General features: G+C 43.4%; 1 protein-coding gene across 2 annotated transcripts; it reads left to right on the forward strand.

Moving 5' to 3' along the window:
• Window positions 1–19,617: 19,617 nt before the first annotated feature.
• Window positions 19,618–26,002, forward strand: LOC139554767 (small ribosomal subunit protein eS27). Of its 2 annotated transcripts, none has more exons than XM_071367892.1 (4): window positions 19,618–19,711; window positions 20,460–20,568; window positions 24,161–24,271; window positions 25,758–26,002. In XM_071367892.1, the coding sequence occupies exons 1-4, from the start codon at window positions 19,706–19,708 to the stop codon at window positions 25,784–25,786; spliced, it is 255 nt and encodes an 84-aa protein (XP_071223993.1). In that variant the 5' UTR covers window positions 19,618–19,705; the 3' UTR covers window positions 25,787–26,002. The 2 variants fall into 2 exon arrangements, with proteins under 2 accessions (XP_071223993.1, XP_071223994.1); XM_071367893.1 differs by having other exon boundaries at window positions 19,678–19,779.
• Window positions 26,003–27,422: the final 1,420 nt, after the last annotated feature.

Below are 27,422 nucleotides of genomic sequence, written 5' to 3' on the forward strand. Positions count from 1 at the left end.
GAGAATAAAGTGTTGCATCTGCAAAAGTTCACCTCAGTTCCGTCACAGACAGGCCTTCCCTGGCTGCCTGACCCTGCTGAGACCAGTCACCATCTGATCCTGCTCAGATGAGGCATGACAAAGAATTACCTTCACGTACATGTATACATTATATTATCCAATAACAGAATCAATGGTTCAATAATTGAAATGACCATTATTCCCAGATCCCAGACTGTAGTCTACCCATCAACTCAACATGGAACTTTGTATCCATTCACTGACTGTTATAGCTAATATACTGCAAAATTCACCTGAGCTCCGTAGACTGGACTTCCCTGGCTGTTTGACGCTGCAGCGACACCTGTTACCATCTGATCCTGCTAAGACATGATGAGCATAGTGTTGTGTACTGACTGTGCACCATGACAGTGTAGCCTGTTGAGCTTCTAATACTGTGTCAGTGTGAAAAGTAGGAAATTAGCTCGGGAAACTGACCGATCAATAACATTACATTGCTACACTGACTCTAATAAAAACTCACATTGCGCTGTCAAAGAACGTCAGAATATCGGTATTCAATTGCTTGGCCACTGGTTTCATCGTTTGATTCAGGTCTAGTGTGATTGAGGCAAAAGTCAAATCTAAAATTAGTGAACTAGTTAGCTAATGTTAGCCAACTTTTGGCTAGCTCTAATGGTACAACAAATGACTAGCCAAGTTCATTTACTTCTGTTTAAACTGAGAAACAACACACACAGAAACAGCAGCTCCAGGCAGCAGCACCGTGCCTTTCTGAGGCGTCCCCATGGTCCTAAAGCACACCGCTGCCAATTTTAGTATCAACAGTACAATGATAAAAATGCAGTTTTAGAATATGGGAATGTCATATCCCACTCATCCACAGCGGAAATTGCGCCCCTTGTAGTGATTGTATTTTCCTTCCTTTTTAAACCACATAGGCTTAATAAAATACTTAAAATGGTAGGCTAACCTTGTCTCTTTCACTCTCTTTCGCTCTCTCTTTGTGTGCTGACTTAAGAAGAGCAAAGTTAATGCCTCTGAACTAAGATCTATCTGAATTTCTGTCAGTGTCCATTTTGAAAGTGCTGAACAAAGGCTTACCTCGTTGCAGTTAATTTGCTTGCACTTGCTTATACATTGGGGTAAGTGTTAATGATGTAAGAGCAAACATTATGAATTTACTGAATATACAGTAAATGTAATAATGTTGGTGTATGGTTAAAAAGTCAAAACTCATGTCTGCATTCATTATTATTGAAGGAGAATGCGGTTCTTATCGAGTTACACAAATCCACAAGGAGTCACTAGAAACCATTTTTTTTTAAAACCACTACAGGATTGGTCCCCCCGTGGGATGGTTGAGCTAAGGATTAGCATGAGGTTGTAAGTAACAAGAACATTTCCCAGGACATAGGCATATCTGATATTGGCAGAAAGCTTAAATTCTTGTTAATCAAACTGCACTGTCCAATTTACAGTAGCTATTACAGTGAAAGAATACAATGCTATTGTTTGAGGAGAGTGCACAGTTATGAAGTTGAAAATGTATTAATAAACCAATTAGGCACATTTGGGCAATCTTGATAACATTTTGAACATAAATACAATGGTTCATTGAATCAGTCTAAAACTTTGCACATACACTGCTGCCATCTAGTGGCCAAAATCTAAATTGCGCCTAACCTGGTATTTTACATTTTGGCCTTTCTCTTGCATTTCAAAGATGATAAAAAATAAATATGCATGTTTTTTTCTTTGTATTATCATTTACCAGATCTAATGTGTTATATTCTCCTACATTAATTTCACATTTCCTCAAACTTCAAAGTGTAATCAAGAATATGCATATCCTTGCTTCAGGTCCGGAGCTATAGGCAGTTAGATTTGGGTATGTTATTTTAGGCGAAAATTGAAAAAAAGGGCTCGATCCTTTTAAGCAAGTCAGTCATATCAACTATGGTTTTTAAAAAGGCAGTAAATGAGGCTGAATGAACCGTTTCGCTGCCAGACGTGGCTCTGCTAATAGCCAGGTGTAGCTGTGGTAAGGATTCACTCCATGGTGCTGAAAGGAAAGCTCCGCTGTTGGGACAGCTTTATGTAGGCCCTAACAGTTTGTAGGCACCGTTTGTCAGTGATATAGTGCAATTAATGTATTGTTTCGTGTTGTGTAATGTAGTGGCTTTGCTGGCATGCATCTAAAAAAAAAATGGTTGAGTTTGCCCCACCATGATTTACATGCTAAAATCGCCACACTGTAATATCGCGTTTCTCGAGTAGCCTAGACAATATTTATAAATATAATACATATATCATAACCATTGCACCTTTTCATAACCATTGCACCTTTTCCTTTTCTGAGTTCATATTCCCAAAGTAACCATACAACAAATTACCATGCATGCGCATCTCTCATTTAGATAGGCTATTATACGTTTTTGCTCTACGCATCCGAAAGAGAACGCGGTTGCTAACATACAGTAGATTTAGCAGGTGAAGAGACATTTTATTTTTGGCATTGAAGTGTGTATGCTACCACTGTAAGTAGGCCTAGGCCTAGGCCTTACAGTAGTTAAAAAAAAAATCAGAGTAGACAATGTTACAGAATTTAGGAAACAGCAGAGGGAGCACCCCCCTATCCACATCGACGGGACAGTAGTGGAGAGGGTAGTAAGTTTTAAGTTCCTCGGTGTACACATCACGGACAAACTGAATTGGTCCACCCACACAAACAGCGTTGTGAAGAAGGCGCAGCAGCGCCTCTTCAACCTCAGGAGGCTGAATAAATTCTTCTTGTCACCAAAAGCACTCACAAACTTCTACAGATGCACAATCGAGAGCATCCTGTCGGGCTGTATCACCGCCTGGTACGGCAACTGCTCCGCCCACAACCGTAAGGCTCTCCAGAGGGTAGTGAGGTCTGCACAACGCATCACCGGGGGCAAACTACCTGCCCTCCAGGACACCTACACCACCCGATGTCACAGGAAGGCCATAAAGATCATCAAGGACAACAACCACCCGAGCCACTGCCTGATAACCCCGCTATCATCCAGAAGGCGAGGTCAGTACAGGTGCATCAAAGCAGGGACCGAGAGACTGAAAAACAGCTTCTATCTCAAGGCCATCAGACTGTTAAACAGCCACCACTAACATTTAGTGGCCGCTGCCAACATACTGACTCAACTCCAGCCACTTTAATAATGGGAATTGATGGAAATTATGTAAAAATGTATCACTAGCCACTTTAAACAATGCCACTTAATATAATGTTTACATACCCTACATTACTCATCTCATATGTATATGTATATACTGTACTCTATATCATCTACTGCATCTTGCCATCTTTATGTAATACATGTATCACTAGCCACGTTAAACTATGCCACTTTATGTTTATATACCCTACATTACTCATCTCATATGTATATACTGTACTCTATACCATCTACTGCATCTTGCCTATGCCGTTCTGTACCATCACTCATTCATATATCTTTATGTACATATTCTTTATCCCTTTACACTTGTGTGTATAAGGTAGTAGTTGTGGAATTGTTAGGTTAGATTACTTGTTGGTTATTACTGCATTGTCGGAACTAGAAGCACAAGCATTTCGCTATACTCGCATTAACATCTGCTAACCATGTGTATGTGACAAATAAAATTTGATTTGATTTGATTTGAAATAACTTCTATGCTCGCTTCGAGGCAAGTAACACTGAAACATGCATGAGAGCATCAGCTGTTCTGAACGACTGAGTGATCACGCTCTCCGCAGCCGATGTGAGTAAGACCTTTAAACAGGTCAAAATTCACAAGGCCGCAGGGCCAGATGAATTACCAGGACATGTACTCCGAGCATGCGCTGACCAACTGGCAAGTGTCTGAGATTCACTGAGATTTTCAACCTCTGTCTGAGTCTGTAATAACAACATGTTTCAAGTAGATCACCATAGTCCCTGTGCCCAAGAACACTAAGGTAACCTGCCTAAATGACTACCGACCCGTAGCACTCACGTCTGTAGCCATGAAATAATTTGAAAGGCTGGTCATGGTGCACATCAACACCGTTATCCCAGAAACCCTAGACCCACTCCAATTTGCATACCGCCCCAACAGATCCACAGATGATGCAATCTCTATTGGACTCCACACTGCCCTTTCCCACTTGGACAAAAGGAACACCTATGTGAGAATGTTATTCATTGACTACAGCTCAGTGCGTGTTCAGTCCCCTCCTATACTCCCTGTTCACTCATAACTGCATGGCCAGGCACGACTCCAACAGCATCATTAAGTTTGCTGATGATACAACAGTGGTAGGCCTGATTACCGACAACGATGAGACAGCCTAGAGAAAGGAGGTCAGAGACCTGACAGTGTGGTGCAAGGACAATAACCTCTTCTTCAACGTGATCAAGACAAAGGAGATGATCGTGGACTACAGGAAAAGGAGGACCGAGCATGCCCCCATTCTCATCGACGGGGCTGTAGTGGAGCAGGTTGAGAGCTTCAAGTTCCTTGGTGTCCACATCACCAACAAACTAACATGGTCCATGCACGCCAAGACATGTCGTGAAGAGGTTACGACAAACCTATTCCCCCACAGGAGTCTGAAAAGATTTGGCATGGTTCTTCAGATCCTCAAAAGGTTTTACAGCTGCAACATCGAGAGCATCCTGACGGGTTGCATCACTGCCTGGTATGACAACTGCTCAGCCTCCGGCTACAGAGGGTAGTGCCCAGTGTATGGCCCAGTACATCACTGGGGACAAGCTTCCTGCCATCCAGGACCTCTATAACTCTAGGACCTCAATAACTCTACCTACATGTACATATTACCTCAATTACCTCGACACCGGTGCCCCCGCACATTGACTCTGTCCCGGTACCCCCGGTATATAGCCCCGCTATTGTTATTTACTGCTCCTCTTTAATTATTTGTTATTCTTATTATTCTTTTTTTTTGTATTTTCTTAAAACTGCGTTATTGGTTAAGGGCTGTTTTATTCGGCGCATGTGACAAATAAAAATTGATTTGATTTATGCAGAGGCTGCAAGGCAGATGGGTGGAACTATTAAGCAAATGGGTGGAACTATTAGGCAGAATGATGGAGATAATAGGGTCAGTCCTGGAATAAGTGGACCTACTGTAGGAAATGTTGCTGTGTTGGTCCAGATACGGATACGAGACCTGTTCAGAAATCTTGCTCTCACAAATGTCTTTTTTTTTTTTATTGCCTTCATTGGAAAGGTTATCAACCTGACTGCGTTTGTGGAAAGAACTGCCAAGTGGAAGATCATTGTGGAAGCAGCAACAGACTTTTTATGAGTAACGGATGTTACTGTCGCCATGATTGTTGATATGTTGACAACTAATAATACTAATGATGGAATGTCTCAGTATGATGATAATTAGTTTTTGTCATCCTTCAATGGAACGCCAGAAGCATTACTGCTAACGGTCAGGAGTTTAAGAAATATGTAATAGATTTAGAGATCAAACCTGATGTGATATGTGTACAAGAAACATGGCTTAGACCACATCTTGATTGTATTATTCCTGGTTATTGTTCAATCAGATCTGATAGATCAATTGGACAGGGTGGTGGTTGTGCTGCATTCATAAGAGAAGGTCTTGTATAGCATAATATAACTGTCCCCTCTGAATATGAATGTGTGGTGGTGGAAATCTGTAGCGATGTTTGATGAAATATCAGGGGAATTGGGTTCTAGATGCTAATGGTACTATTGTGGAAGATATGATGGAAACAAAGAGCATTAGTATGTCTTAACGATGGATGTGGTACAAGAGTTGTTGTCACCGTTAGAGCCATCCGTCAGTCAGGAGCCGCCAGAGCCGCCCACCAGTCAGGAGCCGCCAGAGCCGCCCGCCAGTCAGCAGCCGCCCGCCAGTCGGGAGCTACCAGAGCCGCCCGCCAGTCAGGAGCTGCCAGAGCCGCCTTTCAGTCCGGAGCTGCCCGTCAGTCCGGAGCTGCCCCTCAGTCCGCAGCTACCCCTCAGTCCTGTGCTACCCCTCAGTCCGGACCTGCCCGTCAGTCCGGAGCTGCCCGTCAGTCCGGAGCTGCCCCTCAGTCCGGAGCTGCCCCACAGTCCGGAGCTGCCCCTCAGTCCGGAGCTACCCCTCAGTCCGGAGCTACCCCTCAGTCCGGAGCTGCCCCTCAGTCCGGAGCTGCCCCTCAGTCCGGAGCTGCCCCTCAGTCCGGAGCTGCCCCTCAGTCCGGAGCTGCCCCTCCGTCCAGTGGCGCCCTCTAGGATGGTCTTCAGTCCGGGACCCGCTGCAAGGGTCCCCGCTCCAGAGGCGCCACCAAAGCGGGTTATGACTAGGGTGGAGTGGGGTCCACGTCCCGCGCCGGAGCCGCCACCACGGACAGATGCCCACCCAGACCCTCCCCTATAGGTTTAGGTTTGCGGCCGGAGTCCGCACCTTGAGGGGGGGGTACTGTCACGCCCTGACCATAGTTTGCTTTGTATGTTTTATGTTTTGTTTGGTCAGGGTGTGATCTGAGTGGGCATTCTATGTTGTATGTCTGGTTTGTCTATTTCTATGTGTTTGGCCTGATATGGTTCTCAATCAGAGACAGGTGTTTTGCGTTGTCTCTGATTGGGAACCATATTTAGGTAGCCTGTTTTGTATTGTGGGTTGTGGGTTGTGGGTTATTGTCTATGTGTTAGTTGCTTGTGTCTGCACTATTATATATAGCGTCACGTTCGTTTTGTTGTTTTGTATTTGTCTATATTGTTTCTCTTCGTTTATTAAATAGAAGAATGTATTCACTTCACGCTGCGCCTTGGTCCTCCTCTCTTTCTCCCGAAGACGATCGTGACAGAATAACCCACCATCAATGGACCAAGCAGCGTGAAATGGAGGAACAGCGCTTTGTGGAGAAATGGACTTGGGAGGAGATTCTGGATGGTAAGGGACCCTGGGCACAGGCTCGTGAATATCGCCGCCCAAAAGCTGAGCTGGAGGCAGCGAAAGCGGAGAGGCGGCGGTATGAGGAGGCTGCACGTAAGCGCGGCTGGAAGCCAGAGAGGCAGCCCCAAAAATGTCTTGGGTGTGGGCACACGGGGAGTGTGGCTAAGCCAGGTAGGAGAACCTGAGCCAACTCCCCGTGCTTACCGTGGAGAGAGAGCGACCGGGCAGGCACCGTGTTATGCAGAGATGCGCACGGTGTCCCTGGTGTGCAGGTATAGCCCTGTGCGGTACATAACACGGTACATAACAGCACCTCGTATCGGCCGGGCTAGATTGGGCATCGAGCCAGGTGCCATGAAACCGGCTCTACGCATCTGGTCACCAGTGCGTCTCCTTGGGCCGGGTTACATGGCACCAGCCCTACGCATGGTGCCCCCGGTTCGCCAGGACAGCCCAGTGCGGGCTATTCCACCTCGCCGCACTGGTCTGGCTACGGGGAGCATTCAGCCAGGTAGGGTGGGGCAGGCTTGGTGCTCGAGACCTGTAGTGCGCCTCCACGGTCCGGTTAATCCGGTGCCACCTCCACACACCAGTCCGCCTGTGACAGTCCCTCGCACCAGCCCAGTACCACCAGTGCCTACACCACGCACCAGGCTTCCTGTGCGTCTCCAGAACCATGTACGCCCTGTTTCTCCTCCCCGCACTCGCCCGGAGGTGCGTGTCCCCAGCCCAGTACCACCAGTGCCGGCACCACGCACCAGGCTTATAGTGCGCCTCGGCAGTCCAGAATGCCCTGTTCCTTCTACCCGCACTCGCCATGAGGTGCGTGTCCCCAGCCCGGTACCACCAGTTCCAGCACCACGCACCAGGCCTACAGTGCGCCTCGGCACGCCTGAGCTGCCCGTCTGTCCAGCGCCGCCTGAGCTGCCCGTCTGTCCAGCGCCGCCTGAGCTGCCCGTCTGTCCAGCGCCGCCTGAGCTGCCTGTCTGTCCAGCGCCGCCTGAGCTGCCCGTCTGTCCAGCGCCGTTAGAGCCATCCGTCAGTCAGGAGCCGCCAGAGCCGCCCGTCAGTCAGGAGCCGCCAGAGCCGCCCGCCAGTCAGGAGCCACCAGAGCCGCCCGCCAGTCGGGAGCTACCAGAGCCGCCCGCCAGTCAGGAGCTGCCAGAGCCGCCTTTCAGTCCGGAGCTGCCCGTCAGTCCGGAGCTGCCCCTCAGTCCGGAGCTACCCCTCAGTCCGGAGCTGCCCCTCAGCCCGGAGCTGCCCCTCCGTCCAGTGGCGCCCTCTAGGATGGTCTTCAGTCCGGGACCCGCTGCAAGGGTCCCCGCTCCAGAGGCGCCACCAAAGCGGGTTGTGACTATGGTGGAGTGGGGTCCACGTCCCGCGCCGGAGCCGCCACCACGGACAGATGCCCACCCAGACCCTCCCCTATAGGTTTAGGTTTGCGGCCGGAGTCCGCACCTTGAGGGGGGGGTACTGTCACGCCCTGACCATAGTTTGCTTTGTATGTTTTATGTTTTGTTTGGTCAGGGTGTGATCTGAGTGGGCATTCTATGTTGTATGTCTGGTTTGTCTATTTCTATGTGTTTGGCCTGATATGGTTCTCAATCAGAGACAGGTGTTTTGCGTTGTCTCTGATTGGGAACCATATTTAGGTAGCCTGTTTTGTATTGTGGGTTGTGGGTTATTGTCTATGTGTTAGTTGCTTGTGTCTGCACTATTATATATAGCGTCACGTTCGTTTTGTTGTTTTGTATTTGTCTATATTGTTTCTCTTCGTTTATTAAATAGAAGAATGTATTCACTTCACGCTGCGCCTTGGTCCTCCTCTCTTTCTCCCGAAGACGATCGTGACAGAGGGCTTCATTCAGTTCTTAATCTGTTACTTCAACAGACACATTACTCAGCACAACAGCATTGTGTGTAGCTACCTTATGCTCAGTGCAATCTCATCATTACAATCTCATCATCCTCCATGTTGTATACTCAATTAAGCAGGGAGGATTAGAAAACTAACAACTAGCAGTTTAGTACAGTGACTCAGAGTAAAAGCTTAGTATTTTTTGTTAATATGCATGCAAAATGCACTGTATCATTCAAGGAAAACAAATAAAATAAAATTCCGGACGAGCCCCTAAAATGTAACCCTCTCATCAAAGGCTCAGATAAATGCATACGCAAATGTATGATGAAAAGGACACTCAATATACAATAAAAATGGTATGACTTAATTCGCTAGTTTAAACCAAAGACCAGGGTTCTTACCTTCAGATAGAATGTTTAAATAGAAAATAATGAACGATAAATGATACACTTGCATAAAATCTGCAATACACATGACACAATATAATTTTAAGACAGCCTAAACCTAAACCCGGGTGCTAAAATTAAAATGTTAATTGTTGTCGTTGGAGCTCAAAAACACATTAGGCTAACCCCACAGATACTCGCGGTTTTGTAGAAAAATCCCTTGAAAGCAACAGTTCCAAGGCCGTTACCTATTTATAATCCAATTGGCAAATTCCAATTGGAAAGTGCCCTGCATGCATCCGAAAAACAATGTCCAGCGTCAACAAAGCCATCAAATTCCCTCAGACCAAGCCATTCTCTTCAGCTCTCGATCCAACAAACCCAAACTAGCTCCCGAAGCGTCTGGAAACTTTGTTTAGCCAGCCAAGCAGCAGGCGAACTGAGACAACTCTCTCTCTAAAATATTAAACTATACATATTTTTTTTGTTAAGGTGAGTAAAGTAGAGCGCAGTTAAACCCAATTCACAAGAGCGCCTCTCATTTCTTTTCACTTTCTCTTTTCAGCAACAACAAAAACCCCGCAAAGCCCTCTGCACACCACCCATAGTCCATCTTGATTGGCCCAAAACGATCACACAACCTTCTGGTGAATAGAAACTGTCCGAACATATTTAAAGTAACAGTACATACAAATTTAACCAATATAGGTCCAACAGCGAAGGCTGAAGTAAAACCTAGAGCTTATGAAAATAAAACAAAACTTCTAATATATCAATCAGCTCCTGATCTGTCTTCCCCAGAATCTCTGCTCCGCTTTCCTTATCTTTTACATTGGGTTTTATACCCTTTAATTGCCCAAGCCCATGTCTCCTTTGACTATTCTTGGAATAGAAACACCATAATATTAATCAAATGATTTAAGCTAAATTCTTCTCAAAGATGCCCTCTGGTGGTCAAACTAGCACTAACTAGCATTAATGGCAACAGTGCCTGACACTTAAATAACGTGTCATAGAATTCTGCGGCAGCCCGCAAGCTTTGCTGCAGTATGACGCAACTTTTAAAGGAAGAACCACTGTACCATGCAACACTAGAGGTGGGTCTAATGATGTCATAGCAGTGATAAATTATGATTCAGGCTGCGTTTGTTAATTCGCAGAATAACTGATGAAATTACGAACGCTCAAAACCCGTTGAATATGGCCGGTGTCAGTAAACCTCGGCAAAAAAGCGTAATAAATGGTTGTCAGCAGCACAGTTATAGTCCCCAACTCTCTGTATAACATTAAAACAGCCTAACCAGCTCTGTTAGGGCGAGTAAAATGGTCAGAGTGAGGTGTTCTCTCATTTGTGTCTGGAAGTAGCTAGCAAGCTAGACAACATTAGCCAGTTAGCTTGGGTGCTTGACTGCCGTTGTGAGATCAGAACACTTGGATCAACCCTACTCCTCGGCCACTCTGAGAGTGAAACGCTCTGAATTTACAAATGGACAATCTGACAACGGTCTGAATTTACGAACGCCCAGAGCATACTCTGAGCGCACTCTGGCACTCCAGATCTGGGGACCCATGCCAAATCTTTTCAGTCTCCTGAGAGGGAAAAGGTTTTGTCGTGCCCTCTTCACAACTGTCTTGGTATGTTTGGACCATGATAGTTTGTTGGTGACACCAAGGACACCAAGGAACTTGAAACTCTTGACCCGCTCCACTACAGCCCCATCGAGGTTCCTTTTCCTGTAGTCCACGATCAGCTCCTTTGTCTCGCTCACATTGAGGGAGAGATTGTTGTCCTGGCACCACACTGCCAGTTCTCTGACTTCCTCCCTATAGGCCGTCTCATCATTGTCGGTGATCAGGCCTACCACTGTTGTGTTGTTAGCAAACTTAATGATGGTGTTGAAGTCGTGTTTGGCCACGCAGTCGTGGGTGAACAGGGAGTACAGGAGGGGACTAAGTACACACCCCTGAGGGGCCCCAGTGTTAAAGAACAGCGTGGCAGACGTGCTGTTGCCTACTCTTACCACCTGGTGGTGGCCTGTCAGGAAGTCCAGGATCCAGTTGTAGAGGGAGGTGTTTAGTCCCAGAGTCCTTAGCTTAGTGATGAGCTTCGTGGACACTATGGTATTGAACACTGAGCTGTAGTCAATGAACAGCATTCTCACATAGGTGTTCTTTTTGTTCAGGTGAGAAAGGGCAGTGTGGAGTGCGATTGAGATTGCGTCATCTGTGGATCTGTTTGGGCGGTATGCAAATTGGAGTGGGTCTAGGGTGTCCGGGAGGATGCTGTTGATGTGAGCCATGACCAGCCTTTGAAAGCACTTCATGGCTACGGGGCGGCAACTTAAAATGTATCATTTTGTTGCAATGTTTTCATAAACCATGTCCAATATTTGATTGGCAATACAAAAAGATGCTGTTGGTCACATTAATGCTAACATTAACGCACACTGTGCGGTTCCAAAATAATCCAAATGGTGGCAGCCTAAACCACATTAATGTTTTTCATGAAATGTTTTTTATAGTTACATGCAATTTAGCAGGATTGGGATTTTAGGCTGCCATTCTTGGGATTATGTTGGAACTTGTCGTGGAAATTTATGTACACTGAGAGAGACTTGGACAACTATTCAAACAATCAATCTTTATTTAACATTGATTAATTATTGCAAAAATGAAGCTGGTCGACAGCACACTCTGAAGTGCGTGTTGCAGAGAGCTTAACCTTTACAGAAATGCAGAGTTCTTTATATAGTAGATCTAAAAATGCTTAGTCTTGGCTGGTTCCACCCATCCCATGCAGATTGGGGCATCATAAGACACTCTGGGTTCATCCTGTCGTTATCTACACAGGGGGGTGTTGTTTTAAACCCCACCCAGTTTAGTCTCCCAGATGCAAGGATGATTTTGAGACTAAGGATTATGTTCTACTCCTCCAGGCTATCCCTATCCCGGTTACACCCACCACATCTTGTCTATGGAATGCAGTCTTTAACTCATTTGTCAGCTCAAGCCATCTGTAGTGACCATACACCCAGATTATCTGCAGGAAGCTAGAGTGAAAACCATCCCTTTACAGAAACACAGCATTTAATAGAACAGAAATGTCTTAGTATTTGTTAAGTATATAATTTAGAACAGAAATGTCTTACTATTTGTTAAGTATATAATTGTTAACTATTAATATCAAGCAAATCAGGTAAATATGTAATTTTTCGGTCACAAACTGCATGAACTCACATTAGCAACAGGCTTGTATTATAACTTAGAGTGGGGGCGGAGGGGACAACTTTTGCAGATAATATTTACAAACGCAGGCACCAAACACGCTTGAAAATCATGATTTTATAGCATTTGTGGTAATAAATCACATATTCCAAGGTCAACTAGCTACAGGACAATATTTCTACCTAATTAATGACACAAAAACAAATACACACCCTCCAACACCCCTGTAGGAACAACACTTCACAATTTTACACACATGTACATACGAGCATGCAATCCTTTCTCCAACTAAATATTCACAATGTTTGTGAGTTATATTACACAGTACTAGGATGTTAGTCTATCCATCAAGATTAGAAATTAAACAAAATTAAATTGTAGGTGCAAACCTGTCTATGACTTCACTCTTTCCCCAGCGTGTAAGTATGTATATCATTGTCATGATGCATTCTATCTTGGGTCATTGGGCACCTAAACCAGGTTTGTAGGCACTGAAAGATCTCTCACAGCTGCTAACTGGGATGGTCTGCGCGGCCTGTATGATTGCTTTCAGTGATGGGAACATATCAGGGTTTAACAATTTATATACACAGCACATGTCAGAAGTGGCATCTTTACTTTTTTTGAGAGGTAATGTTTAGCAAGGACTACATATTCTGGCTTGAGAGGAATATGCCATGTTTGTCTTGTGTGGGCCTCCCCTCTATCTTCTCCTGTGTTCTCGCTCTGTCCTGTCTGCTCCCCTCTCTTCCTTGCTGTTTGATGTTCTGCTTTCCTGGATTTCCTATATTATTACAGAGACGACATAGTATCAGTACCATAGCAATATGGAGTATTCTGAACAGACAAACACACACATAAGCAATATACGCACGCACACTTAGATTGTTGACATGAAAGCTATATTTCGTCTCCAATGTTTATTGAAAACAAATACATTTGCACACTGACCACTTGTGATTTCAAATACGTTGTTGCAGTTGTTGTTTAGCTAGCTAGTGAATCTTAGCCATTTTAGCTAGTCAAAACACCTCAAAACAAGACATGTTATCAATAACATGATGAAATATGCTGAAATAAGCCACTTATGATTCCCACACATGGCAGTGTCATTCTTGCTAGCAATCTGACCATCCAGAATCACAACAGGCTGATTTATGGAAGCTGATTTATGGAAGCGCGCACATCGTTTATGTGACGTTGTCAGCCAACCCATCTATGCAGCTAACGTTAGATGCTAAATAATTGTATATTGTAAACACACACATACACACACAATCTATTAATTTACTCCTGCAAATTTAACAACCGTCCCTGTGTTAGCTGAGCTGCATCTTCAATTCCGCATGTCCATCTTCTATAAATTAGAAAAAATGTTACCAGCTATCCAGCTTTGTTTTTTCAATAGATAGCGTAACGTTAGCTAGCTAATTGAGTTGACGTTACCAAAAGTAGCTAACGTCATGTAAGCCTTAAGTTAGCTAGCTATTTTTATTTGTAATTTTTAGCATATTTGGACAGTACTTGATTAGACAGTTATTGGTTAGTTAGTGATACTTTGCCCGGGTGGTGAACAGAGCTCCAATAGTTGGATTCAGTGTCCAGATAGCTAATCGACAATAACTGTAACTTACTGTCAAAACCCTGCTCATAAAATTTGCTAGGTTTCTAATGAAGCAGCACTGCTAGCTAGACTGGGTAGTCCCTCACATTAGTTAGTTAGTTAGCTTAACGTTGTCTGTCAGTGCAGCTTTTGAGTCCACATCTTGAAATGTAAGTTACTCGAATCTGGCTTACTGTGAGGTCAATATCTCTGAATAATCATCAAATCAAAAATCAAATCAAATGTATTGGTCACATACACGTGTTTAGCAGATGCTATTGTGGGTGTAGCAAACTTGAAAATAAAGGAGAGCCGCACACTCTAGGAGCTCAGATGCAAAAATGTAATTACCAACGTTTCGACAGTAAAGCTGTCTTCATCAGGGTATAATCCTAGTGAAATGCTTGTGCTTCTAGCTCCGACAGTGCAATAATATCTAACAAGTAATATCCAACAGTTTCACAACATATACCCAAAATACACATAAATCTAAGTAAGGAATGGATTTATATATATATACACATTTTTACATTATGTCAGAGTGGCATTGGACTAAGATAGTGGCATAGTATAGAATACAGTATATACATATGAGATGGGTGATTACACACAATTAAAGTGACTAAGATACCGTAGAATAGTATAGAGTACAGTTTATACATATGAGATGAGTAATGCAAGATACGGAGACATTATTAAAGTGGGTAGTGTTTAATTTCCTTAAAGTGGCAAGTGTTCCTAATCTATGTCTATAGGCAGCAGCCTCTGATGTGCTGGAGATGGCTGTTTAACAGTCAGTGGTGTAGTATAGAATACAATACAGTATATACAGCTCTGGGAAAAATTACAAGACCACTGCAAAATTTCTCTGGTTTTACTATTTCTAGGTATGTGTTTGGGTAAAATGAATTTTTTTGTTTTATTCTATAAACTACTGACAACATTTCTCCCAAATTCGAAATAAAAATATAGTCATTTAGAGCATTTATTTGCAGAAAATGACAACTAGTCAAAATAACAAAAAAGATGCAGTGTTGTCAGACCTCAAATAATGCAAAGAAAATAAGTTAATATTCATTTTTAAACAACGCAATACTAATGTTTTAACTTATGAAGAGTTCAGAAATCAATATTTGGTGGAATAACCCAGATCTTCAATCACAGCTTTCATGCGTCTTCGCATGCTCTCCACCAGTCTTTCACATTGATGTTGGGTGACTTTATGCCACTCCTGGCACAAACATTCAAGCAGCTCAGCTTTATTTGATGGCTTGTGACCATCCATTTTCCTCTTGATCACATTCCAGAGGTTTTCAATGGGGTTCCGGTCTGGAGATTGGGCTGGCCATGACAGGATCTTGATCTGGTGATCCTCCATCCACACCTTGATTGACCTGGCTGTGTGGCATGGAGCATTGTCCAGCTGGAAAAACCAATCCTCAGAGTTGGGGAACATTGTCAGAGCAGAAGGAAGCAAGTTTTCTTCCAGGACAACCTTGTACGTGGCTTGATTCATGCATCCTTCACAAAGACAAATCTGCCTGATTCCAGCCTTACTGAAGCACCCCCAGATCATCACCGATCCTCCACCAAATTTCCCAGTGGGTGCGAGACACTGTGGCTTGTAGGCCTCTCCAGGTCTTGCACCCACTGTGAAATTGTGTACACCAAGGAACTTGAAGCTTTCCACCTTCTCCACTGCGGTCCCATCAATGTGGATAGGGGTGTGCTCCCTCTGCTGTTTCCTGAAGTCCACGATCATCTCCTTAGTTTTGTTGACGTTGAGTGAGAGGTTATTTTCCTGGCATCACACTCCCAGAGCCCTCACCTCCTCCCTGTAGGCTGTCTCATCGTTGTTGGTAATCAAGCCTACTACTGTTGTGTAGTTTGCAAACTTGATGATTGAGTTGGAGGCGTGCTTGGCAGTCATGGGCGAACAGGGAGCACAGGAGGTGGATGAGCACGCACCCTTGTGGGGCACCATTGTTGAGGATCAGCGAAGAGGAGGTGTTGTTTCCTACCTTCACCACCTGGGGGCGACCCATCAGGAAGTCCAGGACCCAGTTGCACAGGGCGGGGTTCAGACCCAGAGCCTCGAGCTTGATGATGAGCTTGGAGGGTATTATGGTGTTGAATGCTGAGCTATAGTCAATTATCAGCATTCTTACATAGGTATGCCTCTTGTCCAGATGGGACAGGACAGTGTGCAGTGTGGTGGCGATTGCATCATCTGTGGATCTATTGGTGCGGTAAGCAAATTTAAGTGGGTCTAGGGTTGCAGGTAAGGTGGAGGTGATATGATCCTTGACTAGTCTCTCAAAGCACTTCATGATGACAGAGTTGAGTGCTACGGGCGATAGTTATTTAGTTCAATTACCTTTGCTTTCTTAGTGGCCATCTTTGTGGCCATCTTGAAGCATGTGGGGACAACAGACTGGGATAGGGAGAGATGTTTACAGAATATATCTGTAAACACACCAGCCAGCTGGTCTGCGAATGCTTTGAGGACATGGCTAGGGATACATTCTGGGCCGGCAGCCTTGTGAGGGTTAACACTCTTTAATGTCTTACTCACGTCGGCCACGGAGAAGGAGAGCCCACAGTCCTTGATAGCGGGCCGCGTCGGTGGCACTGTATTATCCTCAAAGCGAGCGAAGGTGTTCAGCCTGTCCGGAAGCAAGACATCGGTGCCCGCGACGTGGCTGGTTTTCCTTTTATAATTCGTGATTGTCTGTAGACCCTGCCACATACGTCTCGTGTCTGAGCCGTTGAACTGGGACTCAACTTTGTCCCTATACCGACGTTTAGCCTGCTTGATTGCTTTGCGGAGGGAATAACTACATTGTTTTTATTCTTCCATATTCCTAGTCTTCTTGTCCTGGTTAAATGCAGTGCGCTTTCAGTTTTGCACGAATGCTCCCATCTATCCACAATTTCTGGTTGGGGTAGGATTTAATAGTCACAGTGGGTACAACATCTCATATGCACTTCCTGATAAACTCATTCACCATATCGGTATATGTGTCGATATTATTTTCTGAAGCTTCTCTGAACATATCCCAGTCCACGTGATCAAAACAATCTAGAAGCGTGGATTCCGATTGGTCAGACCAGTGTTGAATAGTCCTCACCACGGGTGCTTCCTGTTTGAGTATCTGCCTATAGGAGGGGAGAAGAAAGATGGAATTGTGCTCCAATTTGTCGAATGGAGGGCGAGGGAGGGCCTTATATGCATTCTGGAAGGTAGTATAACAATGATTGAGAGTTTTAGCAGCGCGAGTACACCAATCAATATGTTGATAGAATTTTGGGAGCCTTTTCCTCAAATTTGCTTTGTCAAAATGGCATCTTTCTAGAGCTCCGACTTTCTGACCTGAAGATCAATGACGTTATGATTTGACATTGCTTTTTCCAAGTTCCCAGCGGTCTTGAAAGCACCATAAATAGCTAAGGGCCAGCTGAAGTCTCCGCTCTGACAGGAGCCCATGCTGGGGATTAGCCTCCTCCTCCTTACCCCCAAGCAGCTTTGGGTAGAGTTGGAAGCAGGGACGTCACTAGACATTCCGAATATCCGGGGCTCAGCCCTGAAGACCTGGGGGGGGATTTGATCCCTGCGCAACCAATATGAAGTGCCCCGCACTCGTGGCCTCGCACTCTAGCAGTGAATATTTTGCAGAAACATAACGCTATGTTGCATATCTCACTGCTTTGTTCCATGCGCTGTGCTTTCCTGATGCCTAATAATTAACACCTTAATATTAATTCACTAGATTGTTGTCAGTAAACCCATGGAATATGGTGTCAATATATACATTTTAAATCTATTAGCAAGTACAAATTACAAATGCATTTTCCATTAAGAAAAATGATTGGAAAAAGCTGACCTAAGGTGACCTAAGGTGCAGTGGGCAGCTGTAGCCTATGCCACTTAGTGTCGCCAGCGGTAGCTAATAACGTGGCCATTTTCTTCCCCTCACAAGGATTATATTTCAAGTGGGATAGCAGCCTACATAAGAAATAGCTAATATTGGTAGCGATCTAGATGTCACCGTGATATAGTCTACTACTCAACGGGGAGAGCATGAACGGCAACAACACCGGGACACAGTGAGTGTCCTCCTAGCTGTCACACAACCCTGTGTGATTCGGGTTCATTCTGCCCTCAGCTACGACATAAGTCATTGTTTTGCAGGCCAGGAGTGTTCTTATAGCCTCTCCCCGCTAACCATTTGTTTAATTTAAACAACATTGTCCAATAATGTATTAGCTAAACCTGTTCACTTTACCAGTAGTATGCAAACATTTGGCGCCACAGAAAGAAAGGAAAAAGTTGAGTCTTGTAAAATTATCTGTGGTATTAGGCTATAGCAATGTTTTATTAGTTAGCTAATAAGGTCCCCTTGTCACCTGTCTTTTTACCTACAGAGTAACAGTCCTGGTGCTCTCTCTCTCTCATTCTATTCTTATTTTTTTTATGCTTATCCTAGGGGTGAGAAGAGATGACGAATCAGAACTGAGGATTGTTACGGAGCCCCATTAGGAACACCTGATACTGCGCTGACTTTTCTCTCCTGGATGCTCTCCCTAACCCTAGCCTGTCTAGCTTCCGTAGACGCAGACTTCAATCCTACACTGTAAAACTTTCCTCTGTAAATGTACAGCATTCTACTGGCACCAGAGTTGCCAGTTTAATACTGATATTTTTCTTTACACCCGAGATGCTATAATATAATTTACAGTACTATTTTCCTTACTGTAAAACATTACAGCATCCCTGTACATTTACAGCAGAAGTAAACTGGCTTCCAGTTGAAGCTCGCATCCGCTACAAGACCATGGTGCTTGCCTACGGAGCTGTGAGGGGAACGGCACCTCCGTACCTTCAGGCTCTGATCAGGCCCTACACCCAAACAAGGGCACTGCGTTCATCCACCTCTGGCCTGCTCGCCTCCCTACCTCTGAGGAAGTACAGTTCCCGCTCAGCCCAGTCAAAACTGTTCGCTGCTCTGGCACCCCAATGGTGGAACAAACTCCCTCACGACGCCAGGTTAGCGGAGTCAATCACCACCTTCCGGAGACACCTGAAACCCCACCTCTTTAAGGAATACCTAGGATAGGATAAAGTAATCCTTCTAACCCCCTCCCCCCCCCCCCCTTAAAAGAGTTAGATGCACTATTGTAAAGTGGTTGTTCCACTGGATATCATAAGGTGAATGCACCAATTTGTAAGTCGCTCTGGATAAGAGCGTCTGCTAAATGACTTAAATGTAAATGTAAATGGATGCTGTAATATGTTTTACAGTAAGGAACATAGATTTTCTATTTTATTACTAAATCAATGTTCATGTCACAATCACTCATTGTGATGAGTGTAATCACTCACAATCATTATTTTGAATGTTATGTAGGGTAGGCCTATGGATTGTGACGTATTCTGTCATCCATGGGGCTGGGAATATGAAATTTCGAGAGAGGTCTGATCAATAAAATGCATCTGGTGGCTTAATATCTACCTTAATTGAAAACGTGTTATATCTGTCAATAAACTCGTTTTGACCTTACAAATATGTCCACCAACTTCATTCAATTCACTCACTTCCTGCCCGTGCACCAAAGTAGCGTCAATAGAAACCCCTTGTTTCCGATCATGCCTTCTTTCAGGCAACTGTTATTTTTTCGCAAACATGCCAGTGAGTACCGGAGCCTGACATAATCACACTTTTATCGTTAACATGGGTCTTTGGATGACAATCTTGGAGTCAGTCAATGCATAATTAATTCGTGTTTTGACTGTTGTGTGTTTGAGCTCTGTCGTTCCAGTCAGTGTCGAGGTATTATCATAATCTCTTATACGCGCTGATTAGTAGCGCAGTGTGATACAAGATGGCGGCGTACATATCGCAAACATGGAGATGAGTAACCTGAGAATGTAACACGAGCTACCATATGTCTGAATATACGTGCAATTGCATCCACTATATTGAATGATCTCGTAGAAAGTGTAGTGCAGATATAGCTCAAATAACAGGTGACGTGTATTTTATTTCCTCGGATAAGGAAAGGGAAGACCGTTAGTCAACGTTGACGATATCTAATCTAGTAAACAAGAAATCTAGGCAGTATGATAGGTTTTAGGTTGCAAATTCATTGCAATTATCACTCGCAGGAAGGTGCCTGTTCTAATGACATTTTCTAGTTCGTGTGCAACTCATCTGGCTTTGAGCGAAACACTATCGCATGTGTTGTGTACCTATCTGACTGGAATGTCGATATCATTCATAGTTTGCTCAGGATTAGGGTGTCAATTAATTGACTAAAATGTTAAATGTACTGCCTTATTGTCACTTGTAGGGCAACTGCTTACAAGTGACAATTGCTTATCTACTCAAACTAAATGTAATTTTCTAAGCAGTCTTGCTTGTCCACTCTATCCTGCAGCTCGCAAAAGACTTATTGCACCCATCCCCTGAGGAGGAGAAGAGGAGCCACAAGAAGAAGCGTCTTGTCCAGAGCCCGAACTCCTACTTCATGGATGTTAAGTGCCCAGGTAGGTCCCCATTGTTTCCTTCATTGCATTTATGCGTTTGAATCAGCCACCTTGTCTGTATCATAATGAGTTCAGTACTTATGACTGTATTTATTGCGAAGCATATTTGCTGAAACGAGGGACCTAGTAGTATTTGTCCATATAAGATAACCTTGTTTTTGTTCCTTTTGCTACTGTGTGCTGTCGTGAATACACCACAGGCACTAATGACTCTGGTTTCAGATGATGCAGTGTGGCATGTAATTGTACTACAAGTGTGCAGGACTCAACTGCGACCAGAACACTGGCATTTGGGACACTTTGACTTGGCAGTGCGACAAATCAATTTTGAATTGGCCGCTAGGGTGCCAGGGGAAAAATGTATCTGATCACGTTAGTTTTTGGTTCACAGTTAGCTTTTAAAAAAATATATATATATATTATCAAGATTTATTCAATCAACAATGGGTATGCAGACCAAGTATTCAAAGTTTGGTCTGTAGTCTTGGTTTAATCTATGCGAAGCACAATTGTCGTCATGCGCTGTTTGAACATTTTGTAAAGGCTTAACCAAAAAACCTTCCCAATAAATGTTGACTGCAAAGTAGGCCTCATGATGATCAAATTTGATTGGTTACATACACATGTTTAGCAGATGTTATTGCGGGTGTAGTGAAATGCTTGTGTTTTTAGCTCCAACAGTGCAGTAATATCAAAAAATGTCACAACAATACACACAAATCTAAAAGAATGGGATTAAGAATATATAAATATTTGGATGATGTCGGAGCGGCTTAGAATAGAATACAGTATATACATATGAGATGCAAAATGTGTTCCATTATTAAAGTGGCCAGTGATTTCAAGTATGTATATAGGGCAGCAGCCCCTAAGGTGCTAGTGGTGGCTATTTAAGTCTGAAGAGGAGACTCCGCGATTCTGGCCTTCTAGGCAGAGTTCCTCCGTCCAGTGTCTGTGTTCTTTTGCCCATCTTTTCTTTTTATTGGCCCGTCTGAGATATGGCTTTTTCTTTGAAACTCTGCCTAGAAGGCCAGCATCCCGGAGTCGCCTCTTCACTGTTGACGTTGAGACTGGTGTTTTGCGGGTACTACTTAATGAAGCTGCCAGTTGAGGACTTGTGAGCATCTGTTTCTCAAACTAGACACTCTAATGTACTTGTCCTCTTGCTCAGTTGTGCACCGGGGCCTCCCACTCTTTCTATTCTGGTTATAGCCAGTTTGCACTGTTCTGTGAAGGGAGTAGTACACAGTGTTGTACAAGATCTTCAGTTTCTTGGCAATTTCTCGCATGGACTAGCCTTTATTTCTCAGAACAAGAATAGACTGACAAGTTTCAGAAGAAAGCTCTTTGTTTCTGGCCGTTTTGAGCCTGTAATCAAACCCACAAATGCTGACGCTCCAGATACTCAACTAGTCTAAAAAAAGCCAGTTTTATTGCTTCTCTAATCAGGACAACAGTTTTCAGCTGTGCTAACAATTTCAAAAGGATTGTCTAATGATCAATTAGCCTTTTAAAATGATAAACTTGGATTGGCTAACACAACGTGCCATTGGAACACCGGAGTGATGGTTGCTGATAATGGGCCTCAGTACGTCTATGTAGATATTCCATTAAATCAGCTACAATAGTCATTTACAACATTAATGTCTACACTGATCAATTTGATGTTATTTTAATGGACAAAAATGTGCTTTTCTTTAAAAAACAAGGGCATTTAAGTGACCCCAAACTTTTGAACGGTAGTGTAAGTATTCAGACCCTTTACATTGTTGAAGCACCTTTGGCAGCCATTACAGCCTTGAGTCTTCTTGGGTATGGCACTACAAGCTTGGCACATGTCTTTGGGGAGTTTCTCCCATTCTTCTCTGCAGATCCTCTCAAACTCTGTTAGGTTGGATGTGGAGCGTCGCTGCACAGCTATTTTCAGTTTTCTCCCGAAATGTTCGATCGGGTTCAAATCTGGGCTCTGGCTGGGCTACTCCTGCGTTGTGTGGTTAGGGTCGTTGTCCTGTTGAAAAGTGAACCTTTGCCCCAGTCTGAGTTCCTGAGTGCTCTGGAGCAGGGTTTCATCGAGGATCTCTACTTTGCTCCATTCATCTTTCCCTCGATCCTGACTAGTGTCCCAGTCCCTGCAGCTGAAAAACATCCCCACAGCATGATGCTGTCACCACCATGCTTCACCGTAGGAATGGGGCCAGGTTTCCTCCAGACGTGAAGCTTGGCATTCAGGCCAAAGAGTTCAATCTTGGTTTCATCAGACCCGAGAATCTTATTCTCATGGTCAGAGTCCTTTAGGTGCCTCTTGGCAAACTCCAAGTGGGCTGTTGTGCCTTTTTACTGAGGAGTGGCCAAGGCCTTCCTCCCCGGATTGCTCAGTTTGGCCTAGCGGCCAGCTCTAGGAAGAGTCTTGGTTGTTCCAAACTTCTTCCATTTTAAGAATGATGGAGATATCAAATGCGGCAGAACATTTTTGGTACCCTTTCGCAGATCTGTACCTCAACACAATCCTGTCTTGGAGCTCTACGGACAATTCCTTTGTCCTCGTGGCTTGGTTTTTGCTCTGACATGCACTGTCAACTGATATAGACAGGTGTGTGCCTTTCCAAATCATGTCCAATCAATTGAATTTACCACAGGTGGACTCCAATCAAGTTGTAGAAACATCTCAAGAATGATCAATGGAAACAGGATGCACCTGAGCTCAATTTAGAGTCTCATAGCAAAGGGTCTGAATACTTAAAGAAGGTATTTCAGTAAAAAAAAAAAAAAACATTTGCAAAAATGTCAAGCTGTAGAAACATTTCAAGGATGATCAATGGAAACGGGAAGCACCTTTTCGAATCTCATAGCAAAGGGTCTGAATACTTTTGTAAATAAGGTATTTTTATTTAATACATTTGCAAAAATGTCTAAACCTGTTTTTGCTTTGTCATTATGGGATATTGTGTGTAGATTGATGAGGAACATTTTTTATTTAATCAATTTTAGAATAAGGCTCAAACTTTTTTTTTTAAGGTTGAGGGGTCTGAATACTTTCCGAATGCACTGTAGGAGTACCTATTTCTTTAACTGCTCAACACAGAATAGCCTCATGTACGCACTCCCTCAAATCTTTTGGAGAAAATATCCTTTATTTTATTCAGCTTTGTTCAATTGTATTCTTCATACTATAAAATGCCACGGAATTCTAAACAAATAGTGTAGCCCACGGCCATATGGCATAGCCAGATTAGGACCTAACATAAGGACAACTCAGAGTATGCTATTCTGTTCATTTGAAATGGACTACTTTTGAAATGGGTCTAAATAAACATGAAAATGTAGTCTATCTAAAATAATGGATTTGTGAAGGTGTAGGCAATATTACAAGGATTTATTAGACTTCTTAAAATGTAAATGTTCCAAAGGTCTGCATCAGTGGCTTGTACGCTGCGTGTGGAAGCCAGGAGATTCTAAATGTGTTTGTTAATTAACGGTCAATTACCATGAGATGATAGTTATTTGCTTGACAATCACCGGCGGCTGATTGTGACCACCACAACCCTAGTCTAGAGCCCTGGTGTCTTAATGATTGTATTTTTGTTTCCCTCAGGATGCTACAAGATCACAACGGTGTTCAGCCACGCCCAGACGGTTGTGCTGTGTGTGGGTTGCTCCACAGTTCTGTGTCAGCCCACTGGAGGCAAAGCACGTCTCACAGAGGGTCAGTAGTCTCATCATTTTGTGTGGGTTCACCTGCACCCACTAGCAATTGCTAATAACCCGTCTGTAACTGCCCAATCTGTTAGAAAATCTGAAGCCCGCACCCAACCCTAACCCGCAAATATAGAAAATGCGCTGTACAGTTGGTTCCCTTGTGTTCTTTTTTTGCTTCGGTGGGTCGATTTGTAACTTTTTATTCCCATGTTTCGAAAAGCATTTGGCAAGTCGGAGCGTGTAAAATTAGGCCCTAAAGCTTAGGCTTATGCATTAATGCCAGATAAAAATATAGAAAAAAAACGTATGGATTTTACTGCATTGTTTTCACTTCATTCAACCCACCCGCCACCCATCTGCCTTTCATCCACACAATATTTCATGACCCTAAACCCGCGCGCCCCCCATATATAACCTAAGGGACTGCAGGTTGGGTAAATCCGCACATCACTAGTGTGTGTGCCCCCTTGTGTTTTCCAACTCAAGTTGGAGGGGACAGTCTCTTAAATAATTGAATGTCTTTGGAGGGGTGGAGTGCTGTCTCCAGCAGTTTTAGGTACTGCAGCAATGTCTATTTATGTAGTTAAGGGCCTTCATGTGCAATCAGGGTTATTGGAAATTCCAGAGTTCCGACTGGAAAGTTTCACTTGAGCGGTCCTCCAAGTCGTTATTACAAGTGGGGAACAGAGAAAATGTTACCTGAGTTGTGACGTTTCACCACTGACCTCGCACCCTTTCAACCAAAAAATGACAAAGTAGTTTTTGACAAACTTATTAATGTGGATAATGTAGCTAGTTTGAACATTGTCAATGTTAAGCAAGCTAGCTAACTGTATTATTAGCAACGTTAGCTAGCTTATCTTATCAAGCTAGCTTGAATCGTATTGGTTGAAGATTTTTTCTGACTTCAAAAGCACTTTAACACAATCATTTAAAAAATGTATATTAGATATCATTTTTTTACTTGAATACCCCCTTTATTTCGTCATATCCAATTGGTAGTTACAGTTTTGTCCTATCGCTGCAACTTCACGGACTCGAGAGGCGAAGGTCGAGAGCCATGCGTCCTCCAAAACACAACCCTGCCAAGCCGCATTGCTTCTTGACACACTGCTCGCTTAACCCGGAAGCCAACCGCACCAACCCTCCCCTAACCCGGATGACGCTGGGCCAATTGTGCGCCGCCTCGTGGGTCTCGGTTCACAGCCTGGGATCGAACACGGGTCTGTAGTGACTCCTCAGACCGCTGCGTCACTCAGGAGGCCCAGCACCTGAACACAATCATGTCGGACAATTCCATTCAAACATTGCGTAACCTTACTATAGACTTAGAAGATTTTAAATGATTGTTTTGGCAGTGAAAGCTTTAGTGCCATTCAATCTGACAGTTTAGCACAAGGTGCCATAAATGTTAATTTGGTTTCACACTGCTCCCCGCAACTCTCTCCTCAGATTCTTAGTGGCCTGACTCTGTCATTTTCTCTTTCCATCAGGGTGCTCATTCAGGAGGAAGCAGCATTAGTTGTAAGAGAAGTGTAAGAGGAGGGGTTGGACATGTTGATCTCAGCGACTCCAGCCTCGATACAGAACCCACTGCATCCAAGAAAGACTGATCCAGAAGTGCTCATGATGCCTGGACACCAGATGGGATTACTCATTCAATGTGATAGTCCACTTTGTTGCAGTAACTGAACTCTTCAACCCAATCTCTTTTAATACAATTGTTTTGGCTAAAGAATTGGTGGTTTGTACTTTTTTGTTTCCTTTTCAATATTTGTATAAATTGGGATTGAATTTTTTTAATCCACATCAGTTGGGTAATTCACATGAAACCAGTTAAAAAATATATATATACATGTCTGTAGCAAATTGAGTTACAAAACCATGATGCGTTTGCAAAAATCAACTATCATTATGAGGACTAAGGTCAACATTTTTGTCAAAGTGTCTTATTTTAAATTGTACGTTCTCGCATGAATTTTGTACATTTTCAGTTTTCATTACCTTTTTCGGATTAAATTCTCGAGTCATTTAATACAATTTTACTTTAGAAAAACGTAATTTCTTTGAATAAAACTGCTGTAGTTTGTCCATAAATAACAAAACTAGTTTAAGTATACATTAAACGATAATATTATGCGTGTCAACATGCATCTCACTTTGTGGAGTTTTTACAGGAACTTTAAAATCAGTTCAGTGGTTATTCACATATGATGCATGATCAAGAGGAGTAGTCCTTAGATGAACACAAGTAAATGTATTTGCTTATACGCCTTCAGAATGAGGTTCTTATTCTCAAACAACCCCTTTAACCAACTTGGCCTTCTCATTACTGAAACGGCAAGAAAAGCTCCAATTAGGAAAGTGATGTGAATTTTATTGTGTAATTAAAATTTCGATATTTGTATTTTCAGTTTAATTCTGGCCTTTTCACAAGGGGAACAATGTTCTATCGGAAGTTGATTTGTTTACTTTTATTGGACAAACTGTTGCGGTAATGAGAATGTTGTGGGAATTGTCAAATGCATAATCTGATTAAAGAAAGAAAAGGAAATGGATAAGTACAGATCCTAATCTCAGTGATCAATGAAAATTTGGTGAAATTACACTTGATCAATTTTGGGGTCAAATGTTAGTTTTGTGATAATTACCCAGTTGGGCTATTTGCATATGTTTTCATAGCCAGTTACAATTTGGTGAGTGCTTAATTTAAAGAAAATATCAAGTAACCATTTGTCATGGGCTACTTAAAGGGAAACTTTTCAATTTCATTATCCAGCACAAGTGTCAATGTGAAAATGGCACATTTCCAAGTTTTGTAGAAATAAATGCCAAGTTCTACCTGATGAAATCAAAAGTTAAGCCATTTTAAGAACTGATTTCCCAACTATGAGATTTGTGGTGAAGTGGGGAGCAAGAAAATACCCTCCATTGGCCTAGAAACTCATTGCAGGTTTTGAAAATAAATTTTTACTTTTAAGGTGTTTAAGACAACATGACGTCTGTGATCTCCAGGTCGGAAATTCTGCGCTCTAGAAAGATGTCAGAGTTTCCGACTTGGAATTCTGGGTTTGCTGACCGTTCAAAACGACCCCCCCCGGATTTCCCAGTTCTTTTGAACGCGGCATCTATTTTACCCCATTTTTTAAGACAAGAAA

Source organism: Salvelinus alpinus, chromosome 26 (genome assembly GCF_045679555.1).
Source record: "Salvelinus alpinus chromosome 26, SLU_Salpinus.1, whole genome shotgun sequence".
NCBI classification, from domain to species: Eukaryota; Metazoa; Chordata; class Actinopteri; order Salmoniformes; family Salmonidae; genus Salvelinus; species Salvelinus alpinus.

What these genes read in the sequence shown, in the direction of transcription:
- LOC139554767 (XM_071367892.1), top strand. An exon ending in CATGGATGTTAAGTGCCCAG is followed by an intron (nt 20,569 to 24,160) that starts GTAGGTCCCCAT and finishes TGTTTCCCTCAG; the next exon opens with GATGCTACAAGATCACAACG. An exon ending in CAAAGCACGTCTCACAGAGG is followed by an intron (nt 24,272 to 25,757) that starts GTCAGTAGTCTC and finishes TCTTTCCATCAG; the next exon opens with GGTGCTCATTCAGGAGGAAG.